Source organism: Bufo bufo, chromosome 5 (assembly GCF_905171765.1).
Source record: "Bufo bufo chromosome 5, aBufBuf1.1, whole genome shotgun sequence".
In the NCBI taxonomy this organism is placed as follows: domain Eukaryota; kingdom Metazoa; phylum Chordata; class Amphibia; order Anura; family Bufonidae; genus Bufo; species Bufo bufo.
Genome location: NC_053393.1, coordinates 458,770,493 through 458,790,324, shown reverse-complemented (window position 1 = coordinate 458,790,324; position 19,832 = coordinate 458,770,493). Strand labels below are relative to the sequence as shown.

Below are 19,832 nucleotides of genomic sequence, written 5' to 3'. Positions count from 1 at the left end.
AGCGTAAGGATTTGCCTGTCTCACATCACTTTGCGACCATGGGCCATGCTGAAGGTGACTTAAAATTTATGATCCTTGATCATGTCCCATTGCCGCGCACTGGCGGTAACCGCATAAAAATGCTAAAAAAATGGGAATCCGAATGGATTTTTAAATTACAAATGGTTAAACCGGGGGGGGTTGAATTTCGAATATAAACCATGGCTATTCATATGATTTCCCACTGTTCTGTCCTTGTCAGTTTATGTATTGAAGAATTTGTCCTTTTTTTACTTAATATATTTGGATAATATATTTTTTATTCTTATCACTTATAGGACCCCTGGATTGAAGGGTTTTGCTCAACAGGAGGGTGGATACTCTAGAAAATGTACGACTCATCCCGTGACAGCTGCATACTTACTAGATTTTGTTAAAATGTTTGCGAGCGCTACTTTATGGCTACTTTGGATGTTCTTCACCTGATAGGGTTACTACTTAGTGAGAGAGATGGGAGGATAACGGCTGCCGCTGTTCCCCTCCTTCTCTACTCATAACTCTCGGATGATAGTGCATCGCAAGATAGCACGTCACCCAATATTTTACCCGGGGTGTCACATCCTGATTTAATAGCCGACACCTTTGATACATATAGAAATACGCTTGCATTAACAATTTACGTTTCATCACAATAAACTGCTATGCGGCGTGTCAGGTGACGTCTCCGTATGGGATCATGTGCCCATTTTCAGGATGACCTCACGGACATGCGCAGACACAGTTCCATGTTTCACAGGGGACCACGTGATTATCCCTGGAGTAAACTCATGGACATGCGCAGCTTTAGTTCCGGGACTCCGTATCCATGCGGTGTTACCCGCAATAGTGTATCCGCCTGCCATTGAGCTCACCTGATTCCTTGCTGGCCCTGTCTACACCTGCACTTACACAGGTGATGATTATTATATTTTGTTGATTGTCACTTGTATATTATACTATGTTTTTTGAAATATCACTATACCTGGATGTTTTTCATACAAATATTTGTATCGATTATATTGTTTTCCAGGCATGATGTTTTTCTCATTTGTATATGAGATATTTTGCTGCACATTTCTTGTATATTTTCTTAACTGCCACTTATGTATGTTAATTTGCTATGACCACATAAATACCCACAACCCTGTATGATGCATTGCTTGATAATAGTCCCAGCAAGTGGACTGAAACGTCGCAAGGGTGAATAAAGATCCACATTTTTTACCTACGGATGTGCTGCGGTGTCTTTTCTTTTATATATATATATATATATTTGTGTAAGGCGCCTACAATAGTACAGTGAGGAACCCTAGGAAATAGGGTAATGAACGTAGTCGGTTGTGGTGTGCCGAAACCGAGGATGAGGTAGGCCTGAGAAAGAAGAGGGCCTACCCAAGGAAAAGATATGGAAAGGAATGAGTGTGAATAAGTGGAGTGGTGGGAGGGTCAAGTAGTTCTGACCTTGGACGGTACAGGAGCCAGGTAAGGGGAGTGCCTTAAATAGGCTGGAGGTGGATCTCGGCCCCTCCCACAAATCCAGGCAAATTGCCTTAATACTTGTGTAAGGCGCCTACAATAGTACAGTGAGGAACCCTAGGAAATAGGTTAATGAACGTAGTCGGTTGTGGTGTGCCGAAACAGAGGATGAGGTAGGCCTGAGAAAGAAGAGGGCAAAAATGAAGAGAACAAGTTTATTGCAGACTATCAATACACGTATTTCTCAACCAGACATGTTTTTGAAAGCAACCCTGACCTCCTGAACTGGATGGGTATGTATCGCGAGTCAGCGGATGATTTTCAGCGCCCTAATGTTTTGATGACATGAGTTGGGATGTTGGCACTGGAGGCTGTGGATGCAGCTCTTACACAAAAGGAGTGCCCTGAATAGTTGGCCGCGTTGAGGCTTAGTTGTGAGAGGGAATACCTGACATAAGTCATGAAGGTGGTGGTGGTGAGTACAGAACTTGCAGCTGTAGAAATGGCTGTGAGGGTAGAAGATTATGACGCTGCCTGTAGGCATCAAGAACCCTGACTGGACACCATCTGTTGTGCGTAGGGTAGTACGGAATGTTGATAGGAAATCGCTGACTGTTCTTGGAGTGAGGTAAGGTCAGGATGTAACGATCCATGTGTTTTGACAAGTGGGAGACAAGGAGAAAAGGCGTAGTTTGGGTCGGGGAAGATGTAGTGAATTCTCCCGGTCTTAGGAATCCGTAGAAAGCCAAGTATATCGCTGTTTTGAAGATGGAGTTTGTATCTGTGTCAAAAGGCCTTGCGTCTAGTAGGTTGGATAACGCCTTGAAGACATGATTGTCTATGGGTAGCCTCTGGGCTGTGCGTGCGGGTTCCGCTTTCTGAATACCTCTGAGTATGGTTTTGATTTGGTGAGAGGCCATTAAACTGATGTTATTAGGGTGTAAGATTAGCATGTGGTGTTGAATGCCAGTGCGATAGAGTATGATGGCGTTGTATGACATTTGAGTTTAAGGTGGCAGAAAGAAGCAAACCCCAGAAGAGAAGACATGACAAAAGGGGGCGTGATGTTATGTTCCAGGAGGAATCTGACAACCTAGAAAATAAAAGTCAGATAAAACGATAACGTGAGAGAGACTCTAATGGCGCAAGCCACGTGTGCGAGTCACCACAAGATAATTGTATTGCAAGCCACAGATGACCGAGCCATGCGAGCGGGTCTGAAGGCAGAAAAGACATGGAACCTACTGGTTGTGGGACCACGCAGCCAGCCTCGACTGGCGGAGTTATGTGTGTAGAATTTAAATGGGGAAGCGATACGTGAGAGACTCTAATGGCGGAGCCATGAGTGAGAGACTCTAATGGCGGAGCCATATGTGTAAAATTAACCCGGAGAAGCCATGCGTGAGAGACTCTATCGGCGGAGCCATGCGTGAGAGACTCTAATGGCGGAGCCATATGTGTAAAATTAACCCGGAGAAGCCATGCGTGAGAGACTCTAATGGCGGAGCCATATGTGTAAAATTAATATGGAGGAGCCATGCGTGAGAGGCTCTAATGGTGGAGTCATATGTGTAAACCTAAAACGGAGAAGCCATGCGTGAGAGACTCTAATGGCGGAGCCATGCGTGAGAGACTCTAATGGCGGAGCCACATGTGTAAAATTAATACGGAGAAGCCATGCGTGAGAGACTCTAATGGCGGAGCCATGCGTGAGAGACTCTAATGGCGGAGCCATATGTGTAAAATTAACCCGGAGAAGCCATGCGTGAGAGACTCTAATGGCGGAGCCATGTGTGTAACATTAACGCGGAGAAGCCATGCGTGAGAGGCTCTAATGGTGGAGTCATATGTGTAAACCTAAAACGGAGAAGCCATGCGTGAGAGACTCTAATGGCGGAGCCATGCGTGAGAGACTCTAATGGCGGAGCCACATGTGTAAAAATAAAACTGGAGAAGCCATGCGTGAGAGACTCTAATGGCGGAGCCATGCGTAAGAGACTCTACTGGCGAATTCAAGTGTGGGACACTAAACGGAGAAGCCATGCGTGAGACTAATGGCGGAGTCATATGTGTAAAACTAAAACGGCAAAGTAATGCGTGAGAGACTCTAATGGCGGAGTCATGTGTGTAACACTAAAACGGAGAAGCCATGCGTGAGACTCTAATGGCGGAGTCATATGTGAGAGACTCTAATGGCGGAGTTATGTGTAAGTAAACGGCGAAGTAACGCGTGAGAGACTCTAATGGCGGAGTTGTATGTGTAAACTAAAACGGCGAAGAAATGCGTGAGAGTCTGTAATGGCGGAGTAATGTGTGTAAACTAAACGGCAAAGTGATGCGTGAGGGACTCTAATGGCGGAGTTATATGTGTAACACTGAAACGGAGAAGCCATGCGTGAGAGATTCTACTGGCAAAGTCATATGCGTGACACTAAACGGAGAAACCATGCGTGAGACTAATGGCGGAGTCATGTGTGTAACACTAAAACGGAGAAACCATGCGTGAGAGACTCTAATAGCGGAGTCATGTGTGAGAGACTCTAATGGCGGAGTTATGTGTGTAAGTAAACGGCGAAGTAACGCGTGAGAGACTCTAATGGCGGAGTCATATGTGAAACACTAAAACGGAGAAGCCATGTGTGAGAGACTCTAATGGCGGAGTTGTATGTGAAACACCAAAATGGAGAAAGCCATGCCTGAGAGACTCTAAATGGCGGAGCCATGCGTGAGACTCAAATAGCGGAGTCGTATGTATACAACTGAACGGAGAGACCATGCGTGAGCGACTAATGGTGGAGTCGTATGTGCGTACTAACAGGAGAAGCCATGCGTGGGCGACCAATGGCAGATTTTTTTTCTTATGCGGCACCAATAGGACTCGCATAACCATGACCATCTCCGATAATGAACTTGAGACACTGCGCCGCCGACAACCGTATGGTACCCCTAATGGACAACACGAAGAACGGTCACTGGGCCCCCGAAGCCAAGGGACTGAACTGGATGACCTCACGGTGATGATAAGTAGTTAAACATGAGCCAGACCTGATGGAAAATGCATGGACAGTAGTGATCCGAACCACGTGCACAACCGAAACATTAATCAACCGCGAACCGTGAAATTGAACTGATGGAGAAAACAAGAGCCAGAGGCATTGCAGCTCGCTAAGAGAAGACCCTTGTCGTGACAAACGAATAACCAACTTGTGAACATAGTAGGCCTAGAAATGAAAAGAAATGCAAATCGTGAGAGCAGGTGTACGTACCTGGTGGTGAGAAAATTCACAGAACACATGTGTAGAGAAAAATATGTCTATGCTAGACCACCTAAAAGGGGTTAAAAGAAAGTGGTAAGATGAGTGTGGACTGTGGTGCGACCGTGGGTATGAAAAACAAGTACATGCTTGCGCGTGTGACTGGTTGGATCGAGACGTGAGAAAGGAGGCTTCGCATGTGGGCTGAAAAGACCGTCGTGAACATGTGACCGCATGGTCTACGTAGGCGCCACACCATGTGTTTTTTATTTCTTTATTTTTAAAAAAAATTTATTTTATTTTTTGGAATGTGTGGCTATGAGGACTATGGCGGGTTTTCTTTTTTTTTTTTTCTTTTCTTTTAAAATACGTAGTTGAACGTGTGACCATGGGACTATATGGCGGGGTTTTCTTTTTTTTTTTTTGCGTGGACCATGTGACCATGAGGGTGATGTGGCGGGTTTCTGTTTTATTGTTTTGGGGCGCTGCTTGACCTGATGTTGGAGGGATGCTTAACATGAAGTGGTTGTTTGGAAGCGATCAAGGCTTGGATGCCCTCACGGACTGTGCTGCCTATGTGGGTGGGGGCATGTTGCTGATTGCCTGGTCCGGAGCTCCGCCGGCTAGTCAGGAGGCCGGACAGACCCGCCGGCAGCTCTCCGCACCAGCCACGTCGGCGGACAGCTGCCGGGACACCGCGCATGCGCCGACGGAATCGCTGCGCATGCGCAGTACCCCGGGCCGCGCATGCGCAGACCAGGCACAGAGACGTGGCCGGCCGCCATCGGCAGCGTGGTAGGAGGAGTGGTGGAACGGAACCGGAGGCAGAGGGGGGGACCTGAAGCAGCGGCGCGTGTCCAGCGGTGATGTCCATGAAGGGAGGGTGTATGCAGTGTGGCCTGTGTTGCCTGTGAGCTACCGATGGGTCATGTAAGCAAGTGTGTGAAACTTTCTGGCCATGGCTGCTTAACAAGAAAAAGGGGGCACGTTGTATGTGAGTTTGCAGGGTGGTGGACCGAATGAGAACTAGAATGGGAGGTAATATGCACAGGAAACAATAACCTGGCTGGCTTACTGCAGGGTTGGTGACTGGAGCGGAGCTCCTGTGCAGTCGTATCCTTATGCATAATCCAAGAAAGGCATGACAGACATGAAATATGGCAAGTGACTTGCAAGCGAGAAACGTGACATGAGTTCAACGGTGGTGAAATGAAATGAGTTGGTACAGGGGACAAACAGTGAGGCCCCGTGCTGTACCGTGTGGATGACTTACAGTTTAACGGGCAAACGCGACCCACAGTGAAACCAGGTGAAGCAGGACGAATGGAACAGGTATGCTCCAAATCCAGAACACCGATGGCAATCGAAACTTCCAGAAACTCAGCAACTCGCCAGTAACTCTCCAGTAACTCCACAAGCGACTCTCTCTCAAGCAGTTCTGACCTTGGACGGTACAGGAGCCAGGTAAGGGGAGTGCCTTAAATAGGCTGGAGGTGGATCTCGGCCCCTCCCACAAATCCAGGCAAATTGCCTTAATACATATATATAATTTTTTTTTTCCCTTCTTTTTTCATTTTGAGAAGGGGCAAGCGGCGGGCAAAGGGAGGGGGGCTGGGGAAATATATACAATGTAAGAACAAATTGATTTTTGAATAATTTTTGTAATGGTTGAAAAAATTTAATAAAGATTTAATAAAAAAAAAAAAAAAGATGGCCACGGCGGCCTCTTCTCACGGAGGCATTTTTTCACCCCCTGAAAGGCCTCATTTTTCATCTCAGATGCTGCAATCAGATATGAACACGGCATTTGAGGGGTTCAATGACGGAGGCAGGGGGCGGCGCAATCACCGTTCCCTGTAATTGCGCCCGCTACTTACAAGGAAATGCACTTCATGAAGAAGTAATATGTCATGAAGCAAATTTATTTGTGAAATTCGGTAAAACAGCCAAATCGAAGTTTTCATAACTTCACTTATCTCTACTAATGATTAAATAATGTTAATAATAATCTACTAGGACTGACATACTTACAGTTATCACATTACCAGTATTGTAATTTTCAGGCTCTTGTGTAATCAAATTTTCTGCATACCAAAATATTAAGGCATATATTCCAAATATTGAAATCTCTGATACTCCAATTGACAGGTTTAAAATAATAGACTTCTTTATTCCATCATTTTTTGCAACAATTAAATTGGCATTGTACCTATAATAAAAAGACACATTAAACTTTGTCTTGAGTCTTGAGGCTAAAATTATAAAATAGTGGAAAAAATATAGAGCTATAAACATACACTACTCACAAAAAGAGGTGTTTCAGGAGGAACTTAAATGCACTCTAACCTTTACAGGTGAATTTAATGTGACCACCTCTAGACTTTTGAATGCACATGTCCAGCTGTTCAATGTTTCAGTACTTTTTGCACAACTTGCTGTTCTCTATCAAGCTTAACGGCAAAATTCACAACAGGCGTTTGATCCATGAATCGCTCAATAAATTTCCGGGTTCAATTAGAATTGGTATTTAACCCCTTCATGCATTTGGACGTAACTGTACGTCCAAATCGCAAGTAATTTACTGCATTTTGACGTACAGTCATGTCCAAACTGCTTACCGGGGCTGTGACGCTATAAAGTGTCACAGCTCCGAAGTCTCCGCTCTCCCAGAGAGCAGACACATCGGGGAAGCCGGCAAGGGATCAATCAGAGTGGTCCCTTGCCGGCAAGCACTCCGATTGGTTAGTCTCTGCAGACTAACCAAATCGGAGCACTTTAGTGTGAAAATGCCGGTTTCAGGCTGTGATCTCCACACTGGAGAGCACAGCTTGAATTCCAGTAAGACCACCAATGTGCCCCCAGTGCCCCTGATATTTATATTGCCCCCAGTAATTTAGTGGCCCCCATTATGCCTCTCAGATGCCCCCATTGCCTTATGATGCCACCCTGCAGCCTGATCCACTCTGCCATCTATGATGGCAGCGGCTCAGGAACGGTAACTTACAGCTGACACTCTGCTGCTACGGCCAAAATTGGTGCTGGCACCGATCTCGGCCATTTAACCCCATAGATGATGCGGTCAGTAGCTTCCCACAGCATCCATGTGGTTGAGAGGGAGGGAGCTCCCTCTCATTTCCATCGGGCCACCGCTGCTGCAGGCGGATGGATGCCATGGAAACCAGATGCCTTTCAAAGGTGTCCGGGCTTCCATGTACCTAAGGCTGATTAGACCCTGAGGGTCTTATCAACTTTAGTGTAACTGTAATACAGACTATACAGGTCATTGCAATAGATGACTATTGCAATGCACTGTATAGCCATCTGGCCAACTGGATCTTCAAGATCCAAATGGATCTTGATAAATAAATAAAAAAAAGTGTAAAAAGGAAAGTTAAAAAAAAAGTAAAAAGTAAAACAAATAAAAATAAAAATGTAATAAAAATTGGCTTTTCTCATATACGTTCATTTGTCATAAAAAAAGAAATAAATAAAAAATCTACACATAATTGGTATTGCAGCGTTCCTAACAACCTATAAAAGCATCATGTTCCTAATCCCGTGAGGTGAACGCCGTAAAAAAAAATGTAGAAAATAATGACAGAATTGCTGTCTTTGTCACCTCACCTCCACAAAAAAAAAAAGTGATCAAAAAGTCATATGTACCCCAAAATGATACCAATAAAAACTACAGCCAGCCCCGCAAAAAACAGGCCCTAACACAGCTACATTGGTGAAAAAATAAAAAAGTTATGGACTTTAGTATATGACTATGCAAAATAGAATTTATTTTTAACACAGAAGTGATTTTATGCTGAAAAAGAAGTAAAACATAAAAAACTATATAAATTTGGTATAACTGTATCAACCCACAGAATAAAATTATCATATATCAAGAGGAACCCCATAAAAATAAAAAACATTGACACAATTGTCATTTTTACCCAATTCACCTCCAAAAATGTTATAAACAGTGATCAAAAATACTTATGTACCCCAAAACTACAGCCTGTACTGCAAAAAACAAGCCCCCACACAGCTACATTGGTGAAAAACTAAAAATATTATGGCTCCTAAAACAATTTCAGCAAATTACATGTTAGAAAATCCCGAAGTCGCTCCTTCCCTTCTGAATGCTGTCGCGTCCAAGGTGTTGCCGTATTCAGGATAAAATGCATAACAAATTGTGGGGTGCATTTTCTCCTGTTAGCCCTTGTAAAAATAAAAAAAATGTAGGGCTAAAACAACATTTTATTGGAAATAAAAGTAAATTTTTCATTTTCCCAGCCATGTGTTTCTAAATTCTATGAAACGCTTGTTGGGTCAAAGCATTCACTTTACCACTATATTTATTCCTTGAGGGGTGTAGTTTCCAAAATGGGGTCAATTTTGGGGGTTTTCTTTAAGGGGTACTTCAGGGTCTCTTCAAATGTGACATGGCACCTGAAAGCCATTCCAGCTTACTGTGTAACAGGAAAAATGTATTAAAATGGAAAATCTGCACACAAAAAAAAAAAAAGAAATTTTAAAATTTCCCCTCCATTTTCCTTTAATTCTTGTGGAAAACCTAAAGGGTAGGGATGAGCGAACCCGAACTGACCATAGTTTGGGTTCGTACCGGATTTTGGGGTGTCCGTGACACGGACCCGAACATTTTCGTAAAAGTCCGGGTTCGGGTTCGGTGTTCGGCGCTTTCTTGGCGCTTTTTGAAGGGCTGCAAAGCAGCCAATCAACAAGCGTCATACTACTTGCCCCAAGAGGCCATCACAGCCATGCCTACTATTGGCATGGCTGTGATTGGCCAGTGCAGCATGTGACCCAGCCTCTATTTAAGCTGGAGTCACGTAGCGCCGCACGTCACTCTGCTATGATCAGTGTAGGGAGAGGTTGCAGCTGCTGTTAGGGCGAGATTAGACAGTGATTAACTCTGCAAAAACACTTAATTCAGTGATCGATCTACAGCTGTGGATCATTGAACTGCTGCTATTTAATTGCTCACTGTTTTTAAGCTGCCCAGAGCGTTTTTATGTCACTTTTTTCTTGGGTGATCGGCGGCCATTTTGTGTCTTGTGGTGCGCCAGCACAAGCTGCCACCAAGTCCATTTAACCATCAATAGTGTGGTTATTTTTTTGCTATATCCTACATCAGGGGCTTGGCTGTGCTTGCTTTTTTATTGAGGGGTAAAATACAATTGGCCAAAATAGCAGTACCCTAAATCTGGTGTTTCAGCTGTGGCTAGCCAATTGTAATACTGTCTGATGTCATCCGAAGCACAGTTTTTGTTCTGGGTTGAATACAATTCCCAACTTAGCAATCCCCTAAATATTTTTTTTCTGCTGTATCAGGCCAAGTTTAAATTGATCCATAAAAGGGTATATTAGATTTAAGGTGCGGATAGTGTCATCCTCAATAACTTCACACGCTACCGTGCATCTCCAAGTCTAATTCTGTCCGTAAACGTATACCGGTCATCCAGCGCCTAAATACTAGGCCTACAATTTATATTCAGCTCAATCTGTCGTTACTGTTGTGCCTGTATTAGTGTAATAAAGTACCTAAATAGATAGCCAGATAGTGTTAGGTGCCTGTAAAAAAAGGCCTGAATTTGAATTTAATACATTGGGCCAAATTTTTTTTTTATTATTGTGGTGAACGGTAACAATGAGGAAAACATCTAGTAGTGGACGCGGACATGGTCGTGGTGATGTTAGTGGACCCTCTGGTGCTGGGAGAGGACGTGGCCGTTCTGCCACAGCCACACGTCCGAGTGAACCAACTACCTCAGGTCCCAGTAGCCAGCAGAATTTACAGCGATATTTGGTGGGGCCCAATGCCGTTCTAAGGATGGTAAGGCCTGAGCAGGTACAGGCATTAGTCAATTGGGTGGCCGACAGTGGATCCAGCACGTTCACATTATCTCCCACCCAGTCTTCTGCAGAAAGCGCACAGATGGCGCATGAAAACCAAGCCCATCAGTCTGTCACATCACCCCCATGCATATCAGAGAAACTGTCTGAGCCTCAAGTTATGCAGCAGTCTCTTATGCTGTTTGAAGACTCTGCTGGCAGGGTTTCCCAAGGGCATCCACCTAGCCCTTCCCCAGGGGTGGAAGAGATAGAATGCACTAACGCACAAACACTTATGTTTCCTAATGATGAGGACATGGGAATACCACCTCAGCACGTCTCTGATGATGACGAAACACAGGTGCCAACTGCTGCGTCTTTCTGCAGTGTGCAGACTGAACAGGAGGTCAGGGAGGAAGACTGGGTGGAAGACGATGCAGGGGACGATGAGGTCCTAGACCCAACATGGAATGAAGGTCGTGCCACCACCATCTGGGACCCAGCACCCCAAAGGCAGCTTCAAGGAGTTCCCTGGAGTGGCAGTTCTTCAAACAATGTGCTGACGACAACACCCGAGTGGTTGCACGCTGTGCCATCAGAGCCTGAAGCGAGGCATTAACGTTCTGAACCTTAGCACAACCTGCATGACGAGGCACCTGCATGCAAAGCATGAACTGCAGTGGAGTAAACACCTTAAAAACAAGGAACTCACTCAGGCTCCCCCTGCTACCTCTTCTGCTGCTGCCGTCTCGGCCTCTTCCTCCGCCTCTGGAGCAACGTTGGCACCTGCCGCCCAGCAAACAGAGGATATACCACCAACACCACCACCACCTCCGTCACCAAGCATCTCAACCATGTCACACGGCAGCGTTCAGCTCTCCATCTCACAAACATTTGAGAGAAAGCGTAGATTCCCACCTAGCCACCCTCGATCCCTGGCCCTGAATGCCAGCATTTCTAAACTACTGGCCTATGAAATGCTGTCATTCAGGCTGGTGGACACAGACAGCTTCAAACAGCTCATGTCGCTTGCTGTCCCACAGTATGTTGTTCCCAGCCGCCACTACTTCTCCAAGAGAGCCGTGCCTTCCCTGCACAACCAAGTATCCGATAAAATCAAGTGTGCACTGCGCAACTCCATCTGTGGCAAGGTCCACCTAACCACAGATACGTGGACCAGTAAGCACGGCCAGGGACGCTATATCTCCCTAACTTCACACTGGGTAAATGTAGTGGCGGCTGGGCCCCAGGCGGAGAGCTGTTTGGCGCACGTCCTTCCGCCGCCAAGGATCTCAGGGCAACATTCTTTGCCTCCTGTTGCCTCCTCCTCCTACTCGGCTTCCTCCTCCTCTTCTCCCACCTGCTCATCCAGTTAGCCACACACCTTCACCACCAACTTCAGCACAGCCCGAGGTAAACGTCAGCAGGCCATTCTGAAACTCATATGTTTGGGGGACAGGCCCCACACCGCGCAGGAGTTGTGGCGGGGTATAGAACAACAGACCGACGAGTGGTTGCTGCCGGTGAGCCTCAAGCCCGGCCTGGTGGTGTGCGATAATGGGCGAAATCTCGTTGCAGCTCTGGGACTAGCCGGTTTGACGCACATCCCTTGCCTGGCGCATGTGCTGAATTTGGTGGTGCAGAAGTTCATTCACAACTACTCCGACATGTCAGAGCTGCTGCATAAAGTGCGGGCCGTCTGTGCGCGCTTCCGGCGTTCTCATCCTGCCACTGCTCGCCTGTCTGCGCTACAGCGGAACTTCGGCCTTCCCGCTCACCGCCTCATATGCGACGTGTCCACCAGGTGGAACTCCACCTTGCACATGCTGGACAGACTGTGCGAGCAGCAGCAGGCCATAGTGGAGTTTCAGCTGCAGCACGCACGGGTCAGTCGCACTGCGGAACAGCACCACTTCACCACCAATGACTGGGCCTCCATGCGAGACCTGTGTGCCCTGTTTCGAGTACTCCATCAACATGGCCAGTGGCGATGACGCCGTTATCAGCGTTACAATACCACTTCTATGTCTCCTTGAGAAAACACTTAGGGCGATGATGGATGAGGAGGTGGCCCAGGAGGAAGAGGGGTCATTTTTAGCACTTTCAGGCTAGTCTCTTAGAAGTGACTCAGAGGGAGGTTTTTTGCAACAGCAGAGGCCAGGTACAAATGTGGCCAGCCAGGGCCCACTACTGGAGGAGGAGGAGGACGAGGAGGAGGTGGAGGAGGATGAGGATGAAGCATGTTCACAGCGGGGTGGCACCCAACGCAGCTCGGGCCCATCACTGGTGCGTGGCTGGGGGGAAACGCAGGACGATGACGATACGCCTCCCACAGAGGACAGCTTGTCCTTACCTCTGGGCAGCCTGGCACACATGAGCGACTACATGCTGCAGTGCCTGCGCAACGACAGCAGAGTTGCCCACATTTTAACGTGTGCGGACTACTGGGTTGCCACCCTGCTGGATCCACGGTACAAAGACAATGTGCCCACCTTACTTCCTGCACTGGAGCGTGATAGGAAGATGCGCGAGTACAAGCGCACATTGGTAGACGCGCTACTGAGAGCATTCCCAAATGTCACAGGGGAACAAGTGGAAGCCCAAGGCGAAGGCAGAGGAGGAGTAAGAGGTCGCCAATGCAGCTGTGTCACGGCCAGCTCCTCTGAGGGGAGGGTTAGCATGGCAGAGATGTGGAAAAGTTTTGTCAACACGCCACAGCTAACTGCACCACCACCTGATACGGAACGTGTTAGCAGGAGGCAACATTTCACTAACATGGTGGAACAGTACGTGTGCACACCCCTCCACGTACTGACTGATGGTTCGGCCCCATTCAACTTCTGGGTCTCTAAATTGTCCACGTGGCCAGAGCTAGCCTTTTATGCCTTGGAGGTGCTGGCCTGCCCGGCGGCCAGCGTTTTGTCTGAACGTGTATTCAGCACGGCAGGGGGCGTCATTACAGACAAACGCAGCCGCCTGTCTACAGCCAATGTGGACAAGCTGACGTTCATAAAAATGAACCAGGCATGGATCCCACAGGACCTGTCCATCCCTTGTGCAGATTAGACATTAACTACCTCCCCTTAACCATATATTATTGTACTCCAGGGCACTTCCTCATTCAATCCTATTTTTATTTTCATTTTACCATTATATTGCGGGGCAACCCAAAGTTGAATGAACCTCTCCTCTGCCTGGGTGCCGGGGCCTAAATATCTGACAATGGACTGTTCCAGTCTTGTGTGACGTGAAGCCTGATTCTCTGTTATGACATGAAGACTGATTCTCTGCTGACATGAAGCCTGAATCTCTGTTATGGGACCTCTCTCCTCTGCCTGGGTGTCGGGGCCTAAATATATGACAATGGACTGTTCCAGTGTTGGGTGACGTGAAGCATGATTCTCTGCTATGACATGAAGACTGATTCTCTGCTGACATGAAGCCTGAATCTCTGTTATGGGACCTCTCTCCTCTGCCTGGGTGCCGAGGCCCAAATATATGACAATGGATTGTTCCAGTGTTGGGTGACGTGAAGCATGATTCTCTGCTATGACATGAAGACTGATTCTCTGCTGACATGAAGCCTGAATCTCTGTTATGGGACCTCTCTCCTCAGTCTGGATGCCGGGGCCTAAATATCTGACAATGGACTGTTCCAGTGTTGGGCGACGTGAAGCCTGATTCTCTGCTATGACATGAAGACTGATTCTCTGCTGACATGAAGCCAGATTCTCTGCTATGGGACCTCTCTCCAATTGATATTGGTTAATTTTTATTTATTTTATTTTTATTTTTATTAATTTCCCTATCCACATTTGTTTGCAGGGGATTTAACTACATTTTGCTGCCTTTTGCAGCCCTCTAGCCCTTTCCTGGGCTGTTTTACAGCCTTTTTAGTGCCGAAAAGTTCGGGTCCCCATTGACTTCAATGGGGTTCGGGTTCGGGACGAAGTTCGGATCGGGTTCGGATCCCGAACCCGAAAATTTCCGGGAAGTTCGGCCGAACTTCTCGAACCCGAACATCCAGGTGTTCGCTCAACTCTAGTAGGTTCCAATCATTCTGATTGATGTATGTGATAAAATCATTAAGAAGGTCCCTCTCTCCCTGCCAAAAAAAAATTATATCATCTATATAGCGTTTATAGAGTTTAATGTTCGGGTGATCTAAAAGACCAAAGGCTTCGTCGAAGGCCCCTATGAATAGATTGGTGTACGATGGCGCAAATTTGGTCCCCATTGCAGTTCCCCGGTGATGAATGTAAAAACAATCATTGTACGTAAAATATTTATGATTTAAAATGAAAAGTACAGAATCTAAAACAAATCTTGTTTGGTTAGGGGGTATATAAGGGTCCATGGAGAGAAATTTGTTAACCGCGTCAATGCCCAATTCATGTATGATATTGCTATATAAGGACCAAACGTCCAAAGTTACCTATAGCAGATCTTTGTACCATTTGAATTTTTTAAGTATTGTAATGAGTTTGCTTGAGTCACGTAGGTAAGAGGGTAAAGTCACTACATATTTTTGTAAAATGCTTTCAACATAAGCTGATAGGTTGGACGTGATGGAATTTATCCCTGATATGATGGGTCGACCGGGGGGATTTGTCGGGGATTTGTGTATTTTGGGTAAGGGCTCTTTCACACTTGCGTTGTTTTGTTCTGGCATAGAGTTCCGTCGTCGGGGCTCTATGCCAGATGCCCCATGCATTCTGAATGGAGAGAAATCCATTCAGGATGCATCAGGATGTCTTCAGTTCCGGACCGGAACGTTTTTTGGCCGGAGAAAATACCGCAGCATGCTGTGCTTTTTGCTCTGGCCAAAAATCCTGAACACTTGCCGCAAGGCCGGATCCGGAATTAATGCCCATTGAAAGGCATTAATCCGGATCCGGCGTTAAGCTAAATGTTGTTTTGGCGCATTACCGGATCCGACGTTTAGCTTTTTCTGAATGGTTACCATGGCTGCCAGGACGCTAATGTCCTGTTTGCCATGGTAAAGTGTAGTGGGGAGCGGGGGAGCAGTATACTTACCGTCCGTGCGGCTCCCGGGGCGCTTCAGAGTGACTTCAGGGCGCCCCACGTGCATGGATGACGTGATCGCATGGATCACGTCATCCATGCGCATGGGGCGCTCTGACGTCATTCTGGAGCGCCCCGGGAGCCTCACGGACGGTAAGCATACTGCTCCCCCGCTCCCCACTACTACTACGGCAACCAGGACTTTAATAGCGTCCTGGGTGCCATAGTAACACTGAACGCATTTTGAAGACGGATCCGTCTTCAAATGCTTTCAGTTCACTTGCGGTGTTACGGATCCGGCGGGCACCTCCGGCAAATAGGGTACACGACGGATCCGGACAACGCAAGTGTGAAAGAGGCCTAAGAAATAAAAGTAGGGTATATAAGGGTATTTAATCATAAGATGTTTTTTTTCATAATTATTTTCTCTGTGTGGCCCCTATCTATCAGAGTATGAAGTTGTTTCTTAACCACCTCCCGACCACCTAACGCAGGGATGCGTCCTGCGGGTGGCCGGGTTATTCCTCCTGGACGCATCGGCGCGTAATCTCGCGAGACGCGAGATTATGCGCGTATTCGGCCCGCACATGCGCAGTGCGCATCGGCAAAATTTGCAGAAGGAGTTGGTCACCAGCCTGCCAGCCAATGATCACCGCTGGCAGGTTGGTGACTTTTAAATAAACGAACCAAAAGCCATATAACACATTATATTTATAAATATAATGTGTTAAATGGCTTCTGTGCTCTCTGCTGGGTCCTTTTCGTCGGTTGGTCCCAGCAGAGAGCACAGATCACAGTGAGTACACCAAACACTACATATTTAACCCCAGATCACCCCGCCATCACCCCAATTAACCCCTTGATCACTCCTGTCAATCACTAGTGAAAGGGAAAAAAGTGATCAGTGTAAACTGTCACTTTTTTTTTCCCCACCAGTATTGACTGTTAGGTTTAGGTTAGTTTAGGCCCCTTTGGTAGGTAGGTAGCTTCAGTTAGCGACCAGCCCACCGCACCGCAGTCACTGATTCGCTGATTAGCGTATCGCTAATCAGCATTGGTACTTTATAGTATCTGTAAATGATCAGAACTGATCACAGTCAGATCTATAATAGTATTAGTGTCACCTTAGCTCAACCTCCACCAAAAACGCAGTGTTTGCCCGATCAGGCCTGATCGGTCGCCCAGATGTGCGTTCACCCACGCCCGCCCCACTGCACAATCACTACACAAGCGCTGCGGCGATAAAAAAAATCAGTTTTGATATTTTTTATCAATCGCAGCGGCTTCCTGTACTTCGCTAGCCTCCCATTTGTAAGACAGGCTTGCTTTTTTTCTTGGGTAGTCTCAGGGAATACTACCTAAATTTAGTTGACCAAATGGCAAGGAAGGGGTATTCTTCTGAAGAGGCCTACAGGCTTCTGACCCAGTTGGATGAGGAATGGGAACCCTCATCTGACGAACCTGTAGAAAGCAGTGGCAGTCTGACCCAAAGTTCGGACGATGTGGTTGAGGTCCCTGATACCGCCAGGCGTACCCGGACCCGTGTTGCTAGACCACAGGTTGCGCAGGATCCGCTTTAAGGGCAGCAGAGTGGGGCTGGCGCTGTCGGATTACGTGGTTAGGCATACTGCAGTAGTTCCCCTGTCGCAGCCACCGCACAGACAGGCCCGTAGAGCCCCTAGAGTCCCTGAGGTGCTGGCACACCCTGATTGGAAGCCCCCATCTTCAGCCACACCAGTAGTTCCCCCTTTCACCGGCCAGTCTGGAGTTCGGGTTGAGACAGCTCAGATCGGATCGGCACTGGGGTTTTTTGAGCTGTTCTTCACTGCGGAGCTCTTTGACTTAGTCATGGCAGAAACAAACCGGTATGCCACTCAATTTATAGCCGCCAACCCGGGAAGCTTTTATGCCCAGTCTTTCCGGTGGAAACCCGTCCAAGTTTCCGAACGTAAGACTTTTCTGGGCCTTCTCCTCAACATGGGCCTGACAAAAAAGCATGAATTGCGGTCCACGAACCCAATTTATCACATGCCCATGTTCTCTGCTGCCATGTCCAGGACACGATTTGAGACCATCCTGCGTTTCCTGCACTTTAGTGATAACAGCACCTCTCGTCCCAGAGGCCACCCAGCTTTTGACCGGCTCCACAAAATTTGGCCCCTCATAGACCATTTTAACACCAAATTTGCAGATTTGTATACCCCTGAGCAAAACATCTGCATAGACGAGTCCCTGATACATTTTACCGGGCGTTTTGGCTTCAAACAATACATCCCAAGCAAGCGCGCCCGGTATGGGGTCAAATTGTATAAGCTCTGTGAAAGGGCCACAGGCTATACGCACAAATTTCGTGTCTATGAGGGTAAAGATCAGACCCTGGAGCAAGTCGGTTGCCCTGACTACCTGGGGAGCAGTGGGAAGACAGTCTGGGACTTGGTGTCACCGTTATTTGGCAAGGGGTACCACCTTTATGAGGACAATTTCTACACAAGTGTGCCCCTCTTCAGGCATTTGTTTCTAGAACAGATTGGCTGCTGTGGCACTGTGCGACCTAGTCGCCGGGGCTTCCCCCAACAGCTCGTTACCACCAGTCTTGCAAGGGGGAGAGGGCTGCCTTGTGTAACGAAGAACTGCTCGCGGTGAAATGGAGAGACAAGCGTGACGTTTACATGCTCTCCTCCATTCACGCAGACACGACAATCCAAATTGAACGGGCAACCAGTGTCATTGAAAAGCACCTCTCGGTCCACGACTATAATTTGCTCATGGGAGGGGTGGACTTCAATGACCAGATGTTGGCTCCTTATTTACTCTCCCGCAGGACCAGACGCTGGTATAAGAAGGTTTCTGTATACCTAATTCAATTGGCTATGTACAATAGTTTTGTTCTCTACAGTAAGGCTGGGAGAACAGGATCCTTCCTCAAATTTCAGGAAGAGATCATCCAAACTACTTCTCACGCTTTAGGTCCCCTAAAATGCCAGGGCAGTATAAATGCCCCACAAGTGACGCCATTTTAGAAGGAAGACACTTTAAGGTATTTTGTGAGGGGCATGGCGAGTACATGTAAAATTAAATTTTTTGTCACAAGTTAGTGGAATATGAGACTTTGTAAGAAAAAAAAAAATAAATATCATTTTCCGCTAACTTGTGCCAAAAAAATATATAATTCTAGGAACTCGCCATGCCCCTCACGGAATACCTTGGGGTGTCTTCTTTCCAAAATGGGGTCACTTGTGGGGTATTTATACTGCCCTGGCATTTTAGGGGCCCTAAAGTAGGGCAATGTGTTTTGGGGTGTATTTTTACATATAACCATGCTGGGTGAGATAAATATCTCTGTAAAAGACAACTTTTCACATTTTTTATACAAAGTTGTCATTTTACAGAGATATTTATCTCACCCAGCATGGGTATATAATAATACACCCCAAAACACATTGCCCTGAGTACCTTTACGATTTCACAGGGCATTTTTTACGCATTTGGATTCCAAACTAATTCTCACGCTTTAGGTACCCTAAAATGCCAGGGCAGTATAAATACCCCACAAAAGACCCCATTTTGGAAAGAAGACACCCCAAGGTATTTCCTGAGGGGCATGGTGAGTTCATGTAAAATTAAATTTTTTGTCACAAGTTAGTGGAATATGAGACTTTGTAAGAAAAAAAAAATTCAATTTCCACTAACTTGTGACAAAAAATAAAAACTTCCATGAACTCACTATGCCTATCAGCTAATACCTTAGGGTGTCTACTTTCCGAAATGGGGTCATTTGTGGGGTGTTTCTACTGTCTGGGCATTGTAGAACCTCAGGAAACATGACAGGTGCTCAGAAAGTCAAAGTGCGTAAATAAAATTTTTTGCACCATCGTTTGTAAACGCTATAACTTTTACCCAAACCAATAAATATACACTTATTGCATTTTTTTTTTATCAAAGACATGTAGAACAATAAATTTAGAGAAAAATTTATATAGAAATGTTGTTTTAAAAAAAAAAATTACAACTGAAAGTGAAAAATGTCATTTTTTTGTGAAAATTTCGGTAAATTTTGATTAATAACAAAAAAAGTAAAAATGTCAGCAGCAATAAAATACCACCAAATGAAAGCTCTATTAGTGAGAAGAAAAGGAGGTAAAATTCATTTGGGTGGTAAGTTGCATGACCGAGCAATAAACCGTGAAAGTAGTGTAGTGCAGAATTGTAAAAAGT

General features: G+C 46.3%; 1 protein-coding gene across 1 annotated transcript in view; it reads right to left on the bottom strand.

The window, feature by feature from the left end:
* The window catches only part of LOC121002299 (ATP-dependent translocase ABCB1-like), a 1,351,406-nt gene that overhangs the window by 1,297,342 nt on the left and 34,232 nt on the right, over nucleotides 1–19,832 (bottom strand). Inside the window, exon 2 of the mRNA XM_040433696.1 lies at nucleotides 6,780–6,957. Within this exon, the coding sequence (XP_040289630.1) occupies nucleotides 6,780–6,957 (178 nt within the window). The remainder of the gene's footprint in view (nucleotides 1–6,779; nucleotides 6,958–19,832) is intronic.